Source organism: Rhinopithecus bieti, unplaced genomic scaffold, assembly GCF_001698545.2.
Source record: "Rhinopithecus bieti isolate Rb0 unplaced genomic scaffold, ASM169854v2 scaffold_9899, whole genome shotgun sequence".
Lineage (NCBI taxonomy): Eukaryota > Metazoa > Chordata > Mammalia > Primates > Cercopithecidae > Rhinopithecus > Rhinopithecus bieti.
In genome coordinates, this window is record NW_016806979.1 from 4,988,763 (window position 1) to 5,002,150 (window position 13,388).

General features: G+C 59.4%; 2 protein-coding genes across 10 annotated transcripts in view; one reads left to right on the top strand and one right to left on the bottom strand.

Annotated features, from left to right (window-relative positions):
• Positions 1–12,387, bottom strand: TMC8 (transmembrane channel like 8). 9 transcript variants are annotated; one of them, XM_017879398.1, is made up of 16 exons: positions 11,565–11,673; positions 10,691–11,147; positions 10,399–10,547; positions 9,982–10,131; positions 9,622–9,704; positions 8,959–9,095; positions 8,486–8,635; positions 7,846–8,044; positions 7,402–7,541; positions 4,448–4,571; positions 3,993–4,090; positions 3,619–3,802; positions 3,342–3,472; positions 3,089–3,247; positions 2,581–2,659; positions 1–535 (listed from the first exon to the last, which is right to left on the bottom strand). In XM_017879398.1, the coding sequence occupies exons 2-16, from the start codon at positions 10,837–10,839 to the stop codon at positions 257–259; spliced, it is 2,211 nt and encodes a 736-aa protein (XP_017734887.1). In that variant the 5' UTR covers positions 10,840–11,147; positions 11,565–11,673; the 3' UTR covers positions 1–256. The 9 variants fall into 9 exon arrangements, with proteins under 9 accessions (XP_017734887.1, XP_017734888.1, XP_017734889.1 ...); XM_017879399.1 differs by having other exon boundaries at positions 7,846–8,016; positions 8,488–8,635; positions 11,565–11,672; XM_017879400.1 differs by having other exon boundaries at positions 7,846–8,016; positions 8,488–8,635; positions 10,691–11,237; positions 11,565–11,666.
• TMC6 (transmembrane channel like 6) overlaps positions 10,070–13,388 on the top strand; it is an 18,729-nt gene continuing 15,410 nt past the window's right edge. Inside the window, exon 1 of the mRNA XM_017879405.1 lies at positions 10,070–10,149. The gene's annotated coding sequence lies outside the window, so the exon portion shown is untranslated. The remainder of the gene's footprint in view (positions 10,150–13,388) is intronic.

Genomic DNA, 13,388 nt, shown 5'->3' on the forward strand with positions numbered 1-13,388 from the left:
TACTATACTAATAGATTATGTATATTATAAAAAACATAATAAAAAATAGACATTTTAAAGGGATGAGATCAAAATATAAAGAGAAAATTCCCATATGTTCTTCCTGCTGCCCCTAGGGTGTGTGCGTCCATCTTTGGGGACCCCTGAGGGAGGCCCTGGAGCCACTGAAGAGGGCGGTGGTCGCCAGGGGCCTGGAAGATGGAGTAAGGAGGCCTGGAGGGACCCCAGGGAGGCTCCGGGGAGGCAGGGATCGGGGTTACAGCTCTGCGACGCTGGGGAAGCGGAATCTACGGGCGGAGGCCGGGGTACCGTGCGGTCCCGGGCAAGTGGAACGCAGTCCCGCGGCATCCACAACGGAGGGGCCCGGCGGCGGGGCCCGGGGGCCCGGGGAGCCAGGGCATGGGAATCCGGGGCAGAAGGACCGAGGGCGCGAAGCTTGGGAGCCAGGGGACTTGGGGCCCGGAGAGTCGCTTGAGCCTGGCTCCGGCAGCAGTCGTGACAGGTCCTCCACCAGGTGCCACTTCTCCTGAACCTGCTGTGAGGAGAGCAAGTGGCGAGTTGCAACAGGCGCCGCTTCCCACGAGCGGGTGTGAGGACAGCAGCAGCAGCAGCTCCTCTGCCCAAGGGCCAGCCCGCACCCAAAGTAGCCAGAGGCCATGCCCCGCCCGAGACCACACCCTCCCAGGGCCACGCCCCACCAGGGTCCCGCCCCGATGCAGCCCTAGACCACGCCTTCAAGAGTCCTGCCCATAACGCAGCCAGATACCACTCCCTCCATATACCCGTCCGAGACCACGCCCTCCAAGGGCCCCACCCCCAACACGCCCTGAGACCCCACCAGGGTCCCACCCCATGCAGCTCTAGACCACGCCTTCAAGAGTCCTGCCCATAACGCAGCCAGATACCACTCCCTCCATATACCCGCCCGAGACCACGCCCTCCAAGGGCTCCACGCCCAACACGCCCTGAGACCCCACCAGGGTCCCACCCCATGCAGCTCTAGACCACGCCCCCTAAGAGTCCGTCCCCAAGCAGCCCAAGGCCACGCCCCCGTTAAAGGCCCCACCCTGAGGCCACGCCTTAGCGATGTCACTGTTCCGCCCTCAGGTCTATTAAACCCCTGTTCCCAAGCCTAAAGTCGTATCTTTTTTAAAATTGTTTTTGCTTTTGGAAACTGCGTGTCGCTCTGTTGCCCAGGCAGGAGTGCAGTAGCAAGACCACAGCCCACTGCAGCCTGACCCTCTCAGGCTCAAGCGATCTTCCCACCTCAGCCTCCGGAATAGCTGCTACCACAGGCACGCGCCACCACGCCCAGCTCATTTCTTTGATTTTTAGTAGAGACGAGGTCTTCCTATGCAGCTTCGTCTCAAACTCCTGAACTCAAGCACTCTTCACGCCTCCGCGTGAGCCACTGCACTCAGCCATATTACCCTTTTTTTTTTTTTGAGACCGAGTTTTGCTCTTGTTGCCCAGGCTGGAGTGCAAGGGGGTGATCTCGGCTCACTATAACCTCCACCCCTCCGCCTCCTGGGTTTAAGCGATTCTCCTGCCTCAGACACCCCAGGCACCCGCCACCAAGCCCAGCTAATTTTTTTTGTATTTTTAGCACAGACAGGGTTTCACTATGTTGGCCAGACTGGTCTTGAACTGCTGACCTCAGGCAATCCACTCACCTCGCCCTCCCAAAGTGCTGGGATTACAGGCGTGAGCCACCATGCCATTTTATTTTATTATTTATTTTGTTATTTTATTTTATTTTATTTTCCCACTCTTATTGCCCAGGCTAGAGTGCAATGGCGTGATCTTGGCTTACTGCAACCTCCACCTCCCGGGTTCAAGCAATTCTCCTGCCTCAGCCTCCCAAGTAGCTGGGATTACAGGCGCATGCCACCACGCCCAGCTACTTTTTTTGGTAATTTTTTTTTTTTGAGACGGAGTCTCGCTCTGTCGCCCAGGCTGGAGTGCAGTGGCGTGATCTCCGCTCACTGCAAGTTCCGCCGCCTCCTGGGTTGATGCCATTCTCCTGCCTCAGCCTCCCTAGAAGCTGGGACTACAGGCGCCCGCCACCACGCCTGGCTAATTTTTTTGTATTTTTTGTAGAGACGGGGTTTCATCATGTTTGCCAGGATGGTCTCGATCTCCTGACCTCGTGATCCGCCCGCCTCGGCCTCCCAAAGTGCTGGTATTACAGGCGTGAGCCACCGAGCCCGGCCACATTCTCTTTTTAAAAAATTAATTACTTATTTTTGGTGGAGACCGGGGTCTTGCTTTGTTGCCCAGGTTGGTTTTGAACTTATGGCTTCAAGTGATCCGATCCTCCTGCCTGGGCCTCCAAAGCACTGGGATTACAGGCAGAGGCCCAGCCCCTAAAGTCATGTCTTACCAGGTCTGGTTCCCGGTACCAGGAGCCTGAGCTGTTCTCTTCCTCCCCTTCCCCATCTTTACCCTCAGCCTGAGGCCACGCCCTCCAGTAGGAAGAACCTGCCTGATCCACTCAGACCTGTCCCAGGCCCTTGGCCACACAGAGGGAAGGGTTTCCACTGAAGCTGCTGTCCCCTTGCCAGCCCCGAGGACACTCACCCACACCAGCTGCTTCCGGAGCCTGTGGATGTCCCTGGCATTGGCCTGGGTCTGGGAGATGCACACCGTCAGGACGAGGCTTGGGTCGGAAGGGGATTCATGGTCAGTTGCCCCTGGGGCCACAAGCACCTCTCCCTGCCTTCCTCTCTCCCCACCCCAATCTCTACAATACTCGGTACTGGGGTTTTCTCACTGCACACTGCTGTATCTGAGGATGGGACCCTCCTCTCCTTCCTCGAAGAGCCCCTCATCCCCTCATTGCTGGCACAGCAGTACCAAGAGCTCAGCAGCTGTGGCTGCCCAGACATGGTGCTTCCCCAGTGATCCTGCAATCCCCACGGCAGCCCAGAGGGTGGGCCCAGGAGGTACCTGCCTTTCAGGGGACCCTGCTTCCCTTGGCTTTCTGCATCTGGCTCCTGGTTGGGGGTGCACAGGCTCACCACCCCTATGGAAGGAAGGACCTTTCCCTCCAGGTGCCCCCTCCCATGGCCCCTGCTGCCCTGAGCACCTGAGCATGATGAGGAGGGGGAAGCTGAAGGCATGGGAGCCCAGGTAGTGGAGGGCACGCTGGCCAATGGGTGGGAGCCCAAGGGCCACCAGCTCCGGGACCACTTGCCAGGGGGCTGAATAGTTGGTGAAGAGGCCGCAGTCCCAGGAGGAGTGGATGCTGGAGAGAGATGGCCAAGGCGGGCTGGCATCAGGGTCCTGGGTGAGGAGCTACCCCTGCCATCCTCTGGGTGCCCCCCTCCTCTTCCCCTCACCTGCTAACCACATAGCCCAGGGGCACTGCAGCCAGAAGCAGGCCCAGGAGGAGCACCAGCTGGAAGAAGAAGGTGGAGCTGGAGGCGCGGAAGGGCCTTGAAGATGCCCTGGAGTTCTTCAGGAGGGTGTACTGGGGGCGCAAGCAACAGCAACAAGGAATCAGAGTTATGCAGACCCCAGGAGGCTGACGCCCAGGAAAGGGGGCAGGAGACGAGCCCTGCTCAAGGCATCCACCCAAAGGCACGAACCCCATACCCCCCAGCCATGAGCTGACACCTTCTTGATGTAGAAGGTGAGGAAGAGGAAGACGCTATTCAGCAGGGGCAGCAGGGGGCAGTAGAAGAGGCCCATCCAGGTGACTGTCTGCCCTGCCACGATGTCCAGCACATTCTTGGGGACCAGGAACTCCTCTCGTTCCAGCCAGGCCCAGAACCGGCCTGAGAATCGGTCCACCAGCAGCCTGCAGGGATGGGAGGGTCCAGGTACCCACCACTCCAGACAGATGCGTGGGCCGTATTGGCCATAGCCACAGCCTGCCACTCACTCCCGGGCTCCATACTGGACCCGCTCACCCTTGGCTGTAGCCACTGGCCACCCCCAACATGCCCGTGGCACCCCCACCCTTCTGGAGGCGTCACCCCAGGGCTCACCTCCGAGGCAGGGTGACCAGGAAGGCGAAGGCCACGGTGAGGAGGAAGTTGAAGATACTCAGCTTGTACAGCTCCTCCCCCACGGAGTTCTCCCAGCACTGGGGTGCAGGGGAAGGGGACCTGTCACCACTCACGGCCCCCCGGCCCTCCCTTCCCTTAGCCTCCTGTGGGGGGTCTCTGTGGTACAGGTGCCTTGCCTGGTGTCTGATAGAATCGTTAGGTTGAAACCCAGGCCTTGAGGATGGGATTAGAGCAGGAAGCCCCACAGCCAGGACAGCCACGCTACACCATGTGGCAGCAGTGGCGCCCCCTGGAGGTGTGCCATGGTGCAGGTAGTCCTGCTCACAGCTTCTCTCAAAGGTGACTAAAGGGGCAGGAACAGGGCTCTGCACAGTTTGAGGGGAGCTTTTGGGGAGAAGGAAGGGAGAGACAGGCTCCGCCGGGCTGCCAGCCACCTGATAGTCACAAGCGTTGTAGCCGTAGGACTCACAGCTGGTCTTGTCTCTGCCAATGCACAGTATGGTCTGACCCAGGGAGAAGGAGAACATCCCCAAGCTGGCCAGCTTCAGCACCACGCACCTGGGGGTAGGGACCTTGTCAGGTGGAGGGGCCCAGGCACACAGGCACCGGGCTCCCCCCAGGCTACAGGTGTGGCTGATGTCTTGAGTGGGATCATGTTGTTTCCTGGGCCCAGTCTCCTTCCAACCTGCTCTGTCTGTGGCAACGTGGTCCAAAGTGTATTCTCAGAGTCTGAGTCTCCAGGTGATTCGTGGGAAAAAGGTTCTGTGGGTTTTTTTGTTTGAGACCGAGTCTTCCTCTGTCACCCAGGCAGGAGTTCAGTGGTGTGACCTCGGCTCACTGCCACCTCTGCCTCCTAGGTTCAAGCGATTTCTGACTAAATTTTGTATTTTTAGTAGAGACAGTGTTTCGCCATGTTGGCCAGGCAGTTCTCAAACTCCTGACCTCAGGTGATCCATCCACCTTGGCCTCCCAAAGTGTTGGGATTACAGGCGTGGGCCACCGCGCCCGGCCAAGGGTTCTGTTTTTAAATCAGTTTGAGAAACACTGCACAGTCCAGCCACGTTCCCCCACACCCGGTGTGGAGAGGCACATGCAGCAAGCCCTGCGGTGGAGAAGCCTGTGGCCTTTTCAGGATCCTGACTGCAGGCAAGCTCCTCCTTTCCTCTGCCGCCTGTGGACATCGAAGCCCACTGACACGAGCTTGCATGTCATAAACACGTGCCACACATAGGTACTGCACAACGCATGACCAGACCAAATAGGTGAGATTGTCTAAACGAAACATCATCGCATGCACGTTATCTGTTTTTGCCTTTTTTTTTTTTTGGAGATAGGGTCTCACTCCATTGCCTAGGCTGGCGTGCAGTGACGGGATCACAGCTCCCTGTAGCCTTGACCTCCTGGGCTTAAGTGATCCTCCCGCCTCAGCTTCTCTAGTAGCTAGGATGGTGTGGCAACATGCCCAACTAATTTTTTTGTAGCTTTTGTAGAGACGGGCTCTTGCCATGTTGCCCAGGCTGATCTCAAACTCCTGTGATTCTCCCATCTTGGCCTTCCAAAGTGTTGACCTTACAGGTGTGAGTCACTGTGCCTGGCCACGTGTTATCTCTGAGGGAACATTCCCACTGCTGATACAGGGCTAGAGAGTGGATGGGAACAGTGGTTCTCCTGTTGGCGGAGCTAGGGGTAGGTGAGAGCTTGTTTGTTTGTTTGTTTGTTTGTTGAGATGAAGTCTAACTCTGTCACCCAGGCTGGAGTGTAGCAGCACGATCTCGTCTCACTGCAACCTCTGCCTCCCAGGTTCAAGCGATTCTCCTGCCTCAGCCTCCCAAGTAGCTGGGATTACAGGTGCGCGCCACTGCACCCGGCTAAGTTTTTGTATTTTCAGTAGAGATGGGGTTTCACCATGTTGGCCAGGCTGGTCTTGAACTCCCAACCTCAGGTAATCTGCCTGCCTCGGCCTCCTAAAGTGCTAGGACTATAGGCATGAGCCACTGCACCCAGCTGGTGAGAGCTTTTTAACTTAGAGACAGGGTCTCACTCTGTCACCAGGGCTGGAGTGCTGTAGTGGGATCACAGCTCACTGTGTCTTCAAACTCCTGGGCTCAAGCCATCCTACTGCCTCAGCCACCCAAGCAACTGGGACTACAGGCGTGCACCACCAAGGTCCGCTAACTTTTAAATTTTTTGTAGAGACGGGGTCTTGCTTTGTTGGCCAGGCTGGTCTTGAACTCCTGGGTTCAAGCAATCCTCCCACCTCAGCTTCCCAAAGTGTTAGGATTATAGGCGTGAGCCACTGAGCTCAGTCCAAGGGCTTATTTTTAAAATCTCCACCTTGTTGAACACTTTGAATTTTTAGGTTTTTTTTTGAGACAGGGTCATATTCTGTCACCCAGGCTGGAGTGCAGTGGCTCACTCTACTGCAATGTCTGCCTCCCAGGTTCAAGTGATTCTCCTGCCTCAGCCTCCTGAGTAGCTGGGATTACAGGTGTGTGCCACCACACCTGGCTGATTTTGTATTTTAGTAGAGACAGGGTTTCATCATGTTGGCCAGGCTGGTCTCGAACTCCTGACCTCAGGTGATCCACCTGCCTGGCCTCCCACAGTGTTGGGATTACAGGTGTGAACTACCACGCTGGGCCTCAACAATAAAGTTTCAAAGCAAACCAAACACAGCTGACTTTGAGGAAGCAGAGGGAAAAACAGGGCAAGTGATGGGTGAGGGTGGTGGGAGGGAGAGAAGCCAATGGGAGCTCAGGTGGGCTTTACAACAGAATTTCTGTGGCTGAGTGAAGGGTGGAGAAGTATGGGGTCTAGACAGGACCTAAGTACTAAGGCAGAAGGTGGCAGAGCCTGGGGGGGTGGTCCCAGCTGCTCCGGCGGGAGGATCGCTTGAGCCCAGGAGGTCGAGGGCTTGCTTTTGAATTTGCACCTGGTAGGCACAATGCGCTTGACTTTGGCTGGGTGCTTCACCCATGTGAACCTCAGTTTCCTCATCCCTCAAAGGGGGATGAGGATGGTCTGGACTCCATGGGTCACGTGAGGGTTGTCCAGGTAAGGGGAGTAAAGCCTCGGGGTGTAGAAGCTCTGCATGTCCCGTGTTGCTGGTTTTCCTGTGTGCAAAGCCCATTCCCAACGCCCCTGGCCACAGTCCCTCGCTCCACTGAATGGCCAGAGCTTGGTCCAGACTGGCAACTTCCTTCAGAGGTGGGGGACTGGAAAGCCTTAGACCTGGGGCGATGAGGTCGTGTGCTGTGAGGTGTCTACCTGCCTTCTCTTGGGCCACTAGTGAACAGGGAAGCGTCTCAGCTGGGGACCCCAGGTGCCAGGTGACAACCAAAACAGAGCAGCAGGATGCAGACTTGTCCCCACCAAGGGTGGCACTCACCAGATCAGCGTGAGATTGACCTCTGTGTTGGGAGGGTAGTTCTCCAGCTGGACCAGGAATGTGAACAGCAGGGGACCCAGGAAGTTGACCAGGGCGATGACCCCAGGGGGCAGGTACTGGAGCAGCAGAAACAGGGACTCCTGCAGGAAAAGGCAGGTCAGGGGAGCCCATGTGCTGGGGGGCCCCTGTCGGCTCTCTGCCCCCCATGGCCTCCTAAAGTGTAACTCTGGGGCAGGCCCAGAACAGGGAAGACTGTAAGCTAGTTCCTCTGGCAGCCTGGCAGTTGGTGGGAATATCCAGTGGGAGCCCGCCTGTCCTGGCTGTGACCTGTGGCCACGACCGATTGAACTTCTCTGCGCCTCAGTTTCCTCATCTGTAAAATGGGATCATCCCATCTCCCCCTGCAGTTCTGGCCAGGATTAAATGAATGCAGTTGCCTAGCACCTCCTTGTTGTCCTGTGAGTACTTGGTTGCCCAGAAGATGGCGCTGATGGCCCCAACCACCAGGAGCCCGATGAGTATGTTGACCCGCAGGTAGGAGAGCAGGTGGCAGGCCCTCTGGGCCTGAGTCTGCTGCTGCATCAGCTGGAAGCGACGGCCCTCCTCCAGCTCCACCTGCCAGGAAGCGTGGGGACAGGGGCAGCTGCAGGCGGGGTGGGCGTGGGAGGAAAGGGTGCAGGAAACGCTCTCACATGCCGTCACAACCGTTCACACTCACATACACGGTCACGAACTCTCACACTGTTACGTTCCCAGAGACACTCCGATTCACACATTCACAGGAGTGCTCACCATCACCCATTCAGTCACATGTGCCCTCACACGCACACACATTCACACGCTGTCACGCTCCCACAGGCTCCTACACATGCTCACACACACTGGGACAGTCGCACTTGCTTGCACACACCCTGGAGCTCATTGGATTGCTCGCACTTCGCTTACCACACACCTGCAGCTCCATGTATCTGCAACGGCACGTCGCTACGCACAGCGGCGCACACCTGCAGCTGGTGGAAGCTCCACGCACTCGCTCACATACACACACCTGCAGCTCATGGAGCTCACTCGCTCGCACACACACACCTTGAACTCGTTGCTGATCTCATGCTTCTTGATGATGGCTGCTTCCTGCACCCGGATGCAGAAGTCCCAGGAGGAGAAGACCTTGGCGCTGAGAGGTGCCTGATAGCCCTGACCCAGCAAAGTCTTCTGTGGCAGCCCCTTTACCATCCTGTGGGGCAGGAGACCAGCGGCTGCTGGAGGAGGGGCACCTCTACCATCCAGCCTCAGCCTTGGCTCGGCTCTGGGCCTGTGGTGGGGAGGGCGCCTGCAGCCCCAGGTGCAGGTCCTGGTGAGTGAGGAGTCGGGGTAGGGGTAGGGGGGCAGTGGCCCTGTTCCTAAGGTCTGCGGCCAGAGCCTGGGCTGAGGAAGCACCCAGGAGCCTGCTGTGCGGGGCCATGGGCGTTCCTGCCAATGGGAGAGTACCCTGCCAAGGAAAGGGGGATCAGGGAAGATTCCCTCGGGAAGGGTTGAAGGCATGGGCTTCGCTCTCACCGCTGCAGAGTCCCACAGAAGCAGAGGAGCAGGCAGGCCAGCGGGCTGAGGAGGTAGGCCAGGTGGATGCTGTACACCGAGCTGCTCTCAGGCCCCACTCGGTACGCACCATAGAAGAGATAGGTGTTGGTGAAGGCCTGGGGACAGCGACGAAGATACCCAGCCCGGGTGAGCGCCAGGCTCAGCTCAAGTGCTTTCCATATATGATCTCGCTAGCCCCCGTGCAATCCCCTCATCAGGTAGGGAGTGTCCCATCTTACAGAGGCCCACAGAGGTTCGGCAACTTGCCCAAGGTCACAGGGCTTTGAGAAATAGAGCCAGGACTGGAACCCCGGAGCCCCCACTCCATGGCTTCCCAGGATGAGGGTGGGGAAGTGCTGCTCCCGGAGGCCGGGGCACTTTTCCCCTTTTGTCCCTGGCACCCCCTACACCAGCTGGGCTCCGAGGACCACGGGCAGGTGTCCATGAGTCTATGTTGGGCACAGTGGCCTAAGCCTCTCTCCAACCCCACCACTGGCCAGGCCAGTCTGTCTAGGTAAGGCCATCCCCTGAGGAGCCCAAATGTCCCTGGAGGAGTAGAGATCCTCTTAGACTTGTGGCCCCTGAAGCCAGTTCCCTGGGTCTCCCAGACTCTGGACCATAGCCAGGACAGACCTCACTCACCCTGCCAGTTAAAACATGCCAAAGTTGATTGTGGAACCTCAAAACGCCAGGCTGGGACTGGCGGCTGCCAGGGCACTGGAGGGCTGTTGAGAAGGAAGGAGGTCAATAGAGAGGGATTCCCCAAGGCATAGATGAGGTTCTGCGGCTACTGCTCCGTAACCCCCAGCCCTGGGGAGGCCTGAGCAGAGGGCTGAGGATGTGTCAGAGGTGTGCCCCACACAAGGTGGGGTCAGGGAGAGAGCCCCGGGGCCGGCACGGCAGGACCACACCCAGGGTTGTCCCCACGCTCTAGGCCCTGGGCCAGCCCCTCATGGCGCAAGTGGGCACTGGAGCACTTCCCCTGGTGGGTCGCGCACTCACTCAAGTTCAGGGCGGGGCCTGGGTCAGGGGGGCGGAGCCAGGCCAGGGGCAGCAGCACGAAGCTTGTGGTGAGCAGCAGGCTCAGCAGGTTGAGTAGCAGCAGGAAGCGGAGGAAGGTGAAGTAGGACCGGATTCCGGTGCCGAAGAGGCCTGCAGGGAGAGAGCAGGGTGGGTCAGGGAGGCTGGGGCCGGGCTGAGAATCCACGGGCGGACCCACCGGACGGGGTGACAGTCACCTGGGGGCGCTGCGGGGCTCGAGGTTCGCGGTGCCCGCGGGCGGAGGGGGTGGGAGGGGAGGGGCTGATTGGTCGGGGGACCCGGGCGAAGGCAGGTGGGATGATGCCACCCTCCTTTTTCCGATTTGGGCAGTGGGGCTCCACAGAGGGCAAGGGGAGGCGCGGTTCGCGCGGGTCCTACCCCCGATCTCGTAGAGCGCCGCCTCCCAGAGCCCAAGGCCCCGGGCCAGCCTCTGCGCTGCCTCCCGCAGGCGCCTTTCCACCGTCTGCCGCCGGCGCTGCCACCTCTGCCAGCGCAAGGTCTGCACCCCCGCGGGCTCCCGCAGCTGCCTGGACGGGGGTGGTGACAGGGACGCCCCTGAGTCACCCGCCCTGCCCACCTGGGCCAGGCAGACAGGGTGTTCCCACCCCCTCCGACGGGGCAGCCTCGCAGCAGCCCCCCACCCACCGTCCGGCGCCCGCGTGGCACCCACCAGATGAGGCGCTTGTCCATCATGGCATAGGGCAGCCCGCGCACGGGCGTCCCGGAGCAGCGCAGCCGCTCCATCTCTGCCTCCCACAGCTCCTCGGGCTCCGGCACCCCAGGGGCCCGCTCCGATGGCAACGATCGCGGCGGCAGCATCTCGGCAGGCGTGGGTGGAGGCTGGGGCGCCTGGCTGCCCGTGGGGGGGATATGAAGCCCCAGGTGGATGAGCCGCAAGGCCTTGGCCCTGGCCTCTGTGCACTCTGGGCTGGGGGCGGGTCCGTCCTTCCCCTCTGCGCCGGCGTCGGGGCCTGGGTTCCTGCAGCCCTAGAGTCCACTTGCCCTGGTCTGCCGCTTTGCCGCCTCCCGGGCTCAGAAATGAGAGAGAATCCTGCTGGGGTCGAATTCAGGCCCAGTCCCGCTCCAACTCTCAGAGGGGGACACAGCCACGGCCTCAGTCTCCCCATCTGTCAAGGGCATGGAAAGTCGAGGCCGTCACAGGCAAAGCCAGGACCTGCTGCACCCTGCACCCATCTGTGCCTGTGCCCATCTTCACCCTGAGGAGAGACAATTCCTGCTCTTCTCCACTTGCCAGTTTGCCTTTCGGGAAGAGCCTGTGTCCCAAACCCCACAGTTCCTGGGACTTGGCATCTGTCGCATCTGACTCTGGATGGCCGGGGACCCCCTTCTGTCTTCCTTCTAGTGGTCCAGCCTCCAGGCCCAGGTCTGGCCAGATACCCCGCAAGCCCCCGATGAGGACCTGTGGCTACAGCCCCAGCCATGGGGACGGGAGCAGGGACCCACTGCTGCCCTTGTAGGGCTCTAGCTGGCCCTCCACAGCCCCTCACCCTCTGCATTCTCCCTCCACTTAACATCCAGCTCACCTGGGGACCTAGGGACCGAGTCCCTGGAGGAGTCCCCTTCTCAGAAGACTCCTGACAAGCCAGGCAGGGCAGTGAGGGAGCCCAGAGGAGGGGTCACGTGACAGGAACCCCAGCTTCCCTCTCTACTACCTCCCTCCTCTCCTCCCACCCCATGGTTTCCTCTGCTCTAAACTGAGGCCGAGCAGGCACTTCCTGTGGGCCCCAGAGATGCGGAGGTGAAGGTAACAGGCGTAGGCCACTTAGCCTCCCCGGGAGCTCTGTGCACGCTGGGCTGCAGGTGGCCCGCCCTTCCTCTCTGCACAGGAGTCGGGGCCTGGTCTTTTGCAGCCCTAGGGTCCACTGTCCCGGTCTGCCCCCTGGCTGCCTCCAGGGATGCCCAGCCTGTGACTGAGGCCCTCTCCGTTCAACCCCTTCCAGCTTGGAGAGGCAGCACCTGACCTCGAGGCCCGAGTTGGGAGCCTGACATGGGTGGGGATACGGACGGCGGGGTGCAGGGGCCAAACTCTTTATCTGCCTGCCACAGAGCCCCTGGAGGGTGTGATAATGGCAGGATGGTTGGCTTCCCTGAACCTGGCTGCTGGGTTTCCAGATACTCTTGGTGCCCCCCGTCATTGGCGCTATCGTCTGCCAAGGCCCAGGCCTAGCACCTGGCCCATAGCTAGTGCCCAGGAATTGGCTCCATTCATGCTCTCCCAGGCTAGATGTTTAAGACATAGTTTTGCCAATTCCCTGTCCTTGGGCCCCTGCAAGGCCCGCAGCCCTTCCTCTCTGCTCCCTCTCCACCTGCTATAGGGCCCAGTCACCTCAGGTTGAATGTTCATAGGTTTTTCTGCCTCTCTGCCCACCTCCTTCCTGGTTTCCAGACTTCTTTGTGTGTCAGCCCCAAGCTGTGTGCTGGTGCTGGGCACACAGTGGGCTGGGGTAGGAGGGGGCACAGAACTACAAATGTACATGTCAATAGGAAGTGGCAGGTGCTCCACCAGGGTTCAATCTGGGGAGGCTCCACAGAGGAGGTGGCATTTATGCAAATTCAGTGTGGGTATGCAGAGAGGGGGAAGCAGTGGGAGGAGAGGCAGGGGCTGGGCCTTCATGCTGGGGTGCCACTTGCCAAGAACCAGCTGGGGTAGCCATCTGAGGACCACACTGGCAGCTGTAAAAGGTCCCAAGCTTCGCCCCTGCCTGGTCCTCGCTTTTGCCTGCCTGCTCTCACCTGCAGCAGCGCCCTGTCCTGCCCTCCTGGGCTCCAGCTCACATTCACCCTGCCTGTTTCATGGCCTCTCGCCACCAGGAATGATCCTTCCAAATGGGCTTGGGGTTAGGGGTGCCATCTCAAAGCCAGTTTCCTCCATGGAGTTCCCAGGTGGACCACCAAGTCTCCTGCTTTGACTGGGGGCGCCCAGATTAACCTCTCACAGCCTCAGTTTCTTCATCTGTGAAATGGGAGAATATCAGTGCATACCTTCCTGGCTCATGGGAAATAACAGAAAACAGGGCAATGGGTACAGCACCTGGGGACAGTCACGTATGTGTCAGCGTGTCCTTTTCATCCCCTCCTCTCCACACAGCACACAGGAAGTGAGCCAGAACTCTTGCTAGATAAACAATGAACCCTGCGCAGGTGTCAGTAGGGGCAGGTAACCAGGCTCCCCAGCGGAGGTCGGGAGAGTCAGCGGGAGGCTTGCGGTGGGAGGGTTGCCTAATCTGGCGTGAGAGACTGTTCCTGGGGCTTTCAGCGGCATCTTACTTGGACAATCCCCAACTATGGGGAGCAGATGGGTCTGGAAGTACTGCCCCTTTTTGGAACTTGGGGAAACTGAGCCTCAC

What these genes read in the sequence shown, in the direction of transcription:
- TMC8 (XM_017879395.1), bottom strand. Translation starts at nt 10,839, where the DNA reads ATGCTGCCGCCGCGATCGTTGCCATCGGAGCGGGCCCCTGGGGTGCCG. An exon ending in GGCGCTCTACGAGATCGGGG is followed by an intron (nt 10,132 to 10,398) that starts GTAGGACCCGCG and finishes CTCTCCCTGCAG; the next exon opens with GCCTCTTCGGCACCGGAATC. An exon ending in GTCAATCTCACGCTGATCTG is followed by an intron (nt 4,572 to 7,401) that starts GTGAGTGCCACC and finishes CCCTACCCCCAG; the next exon opens with GTGCGTGGTGCTGAAGCTGG.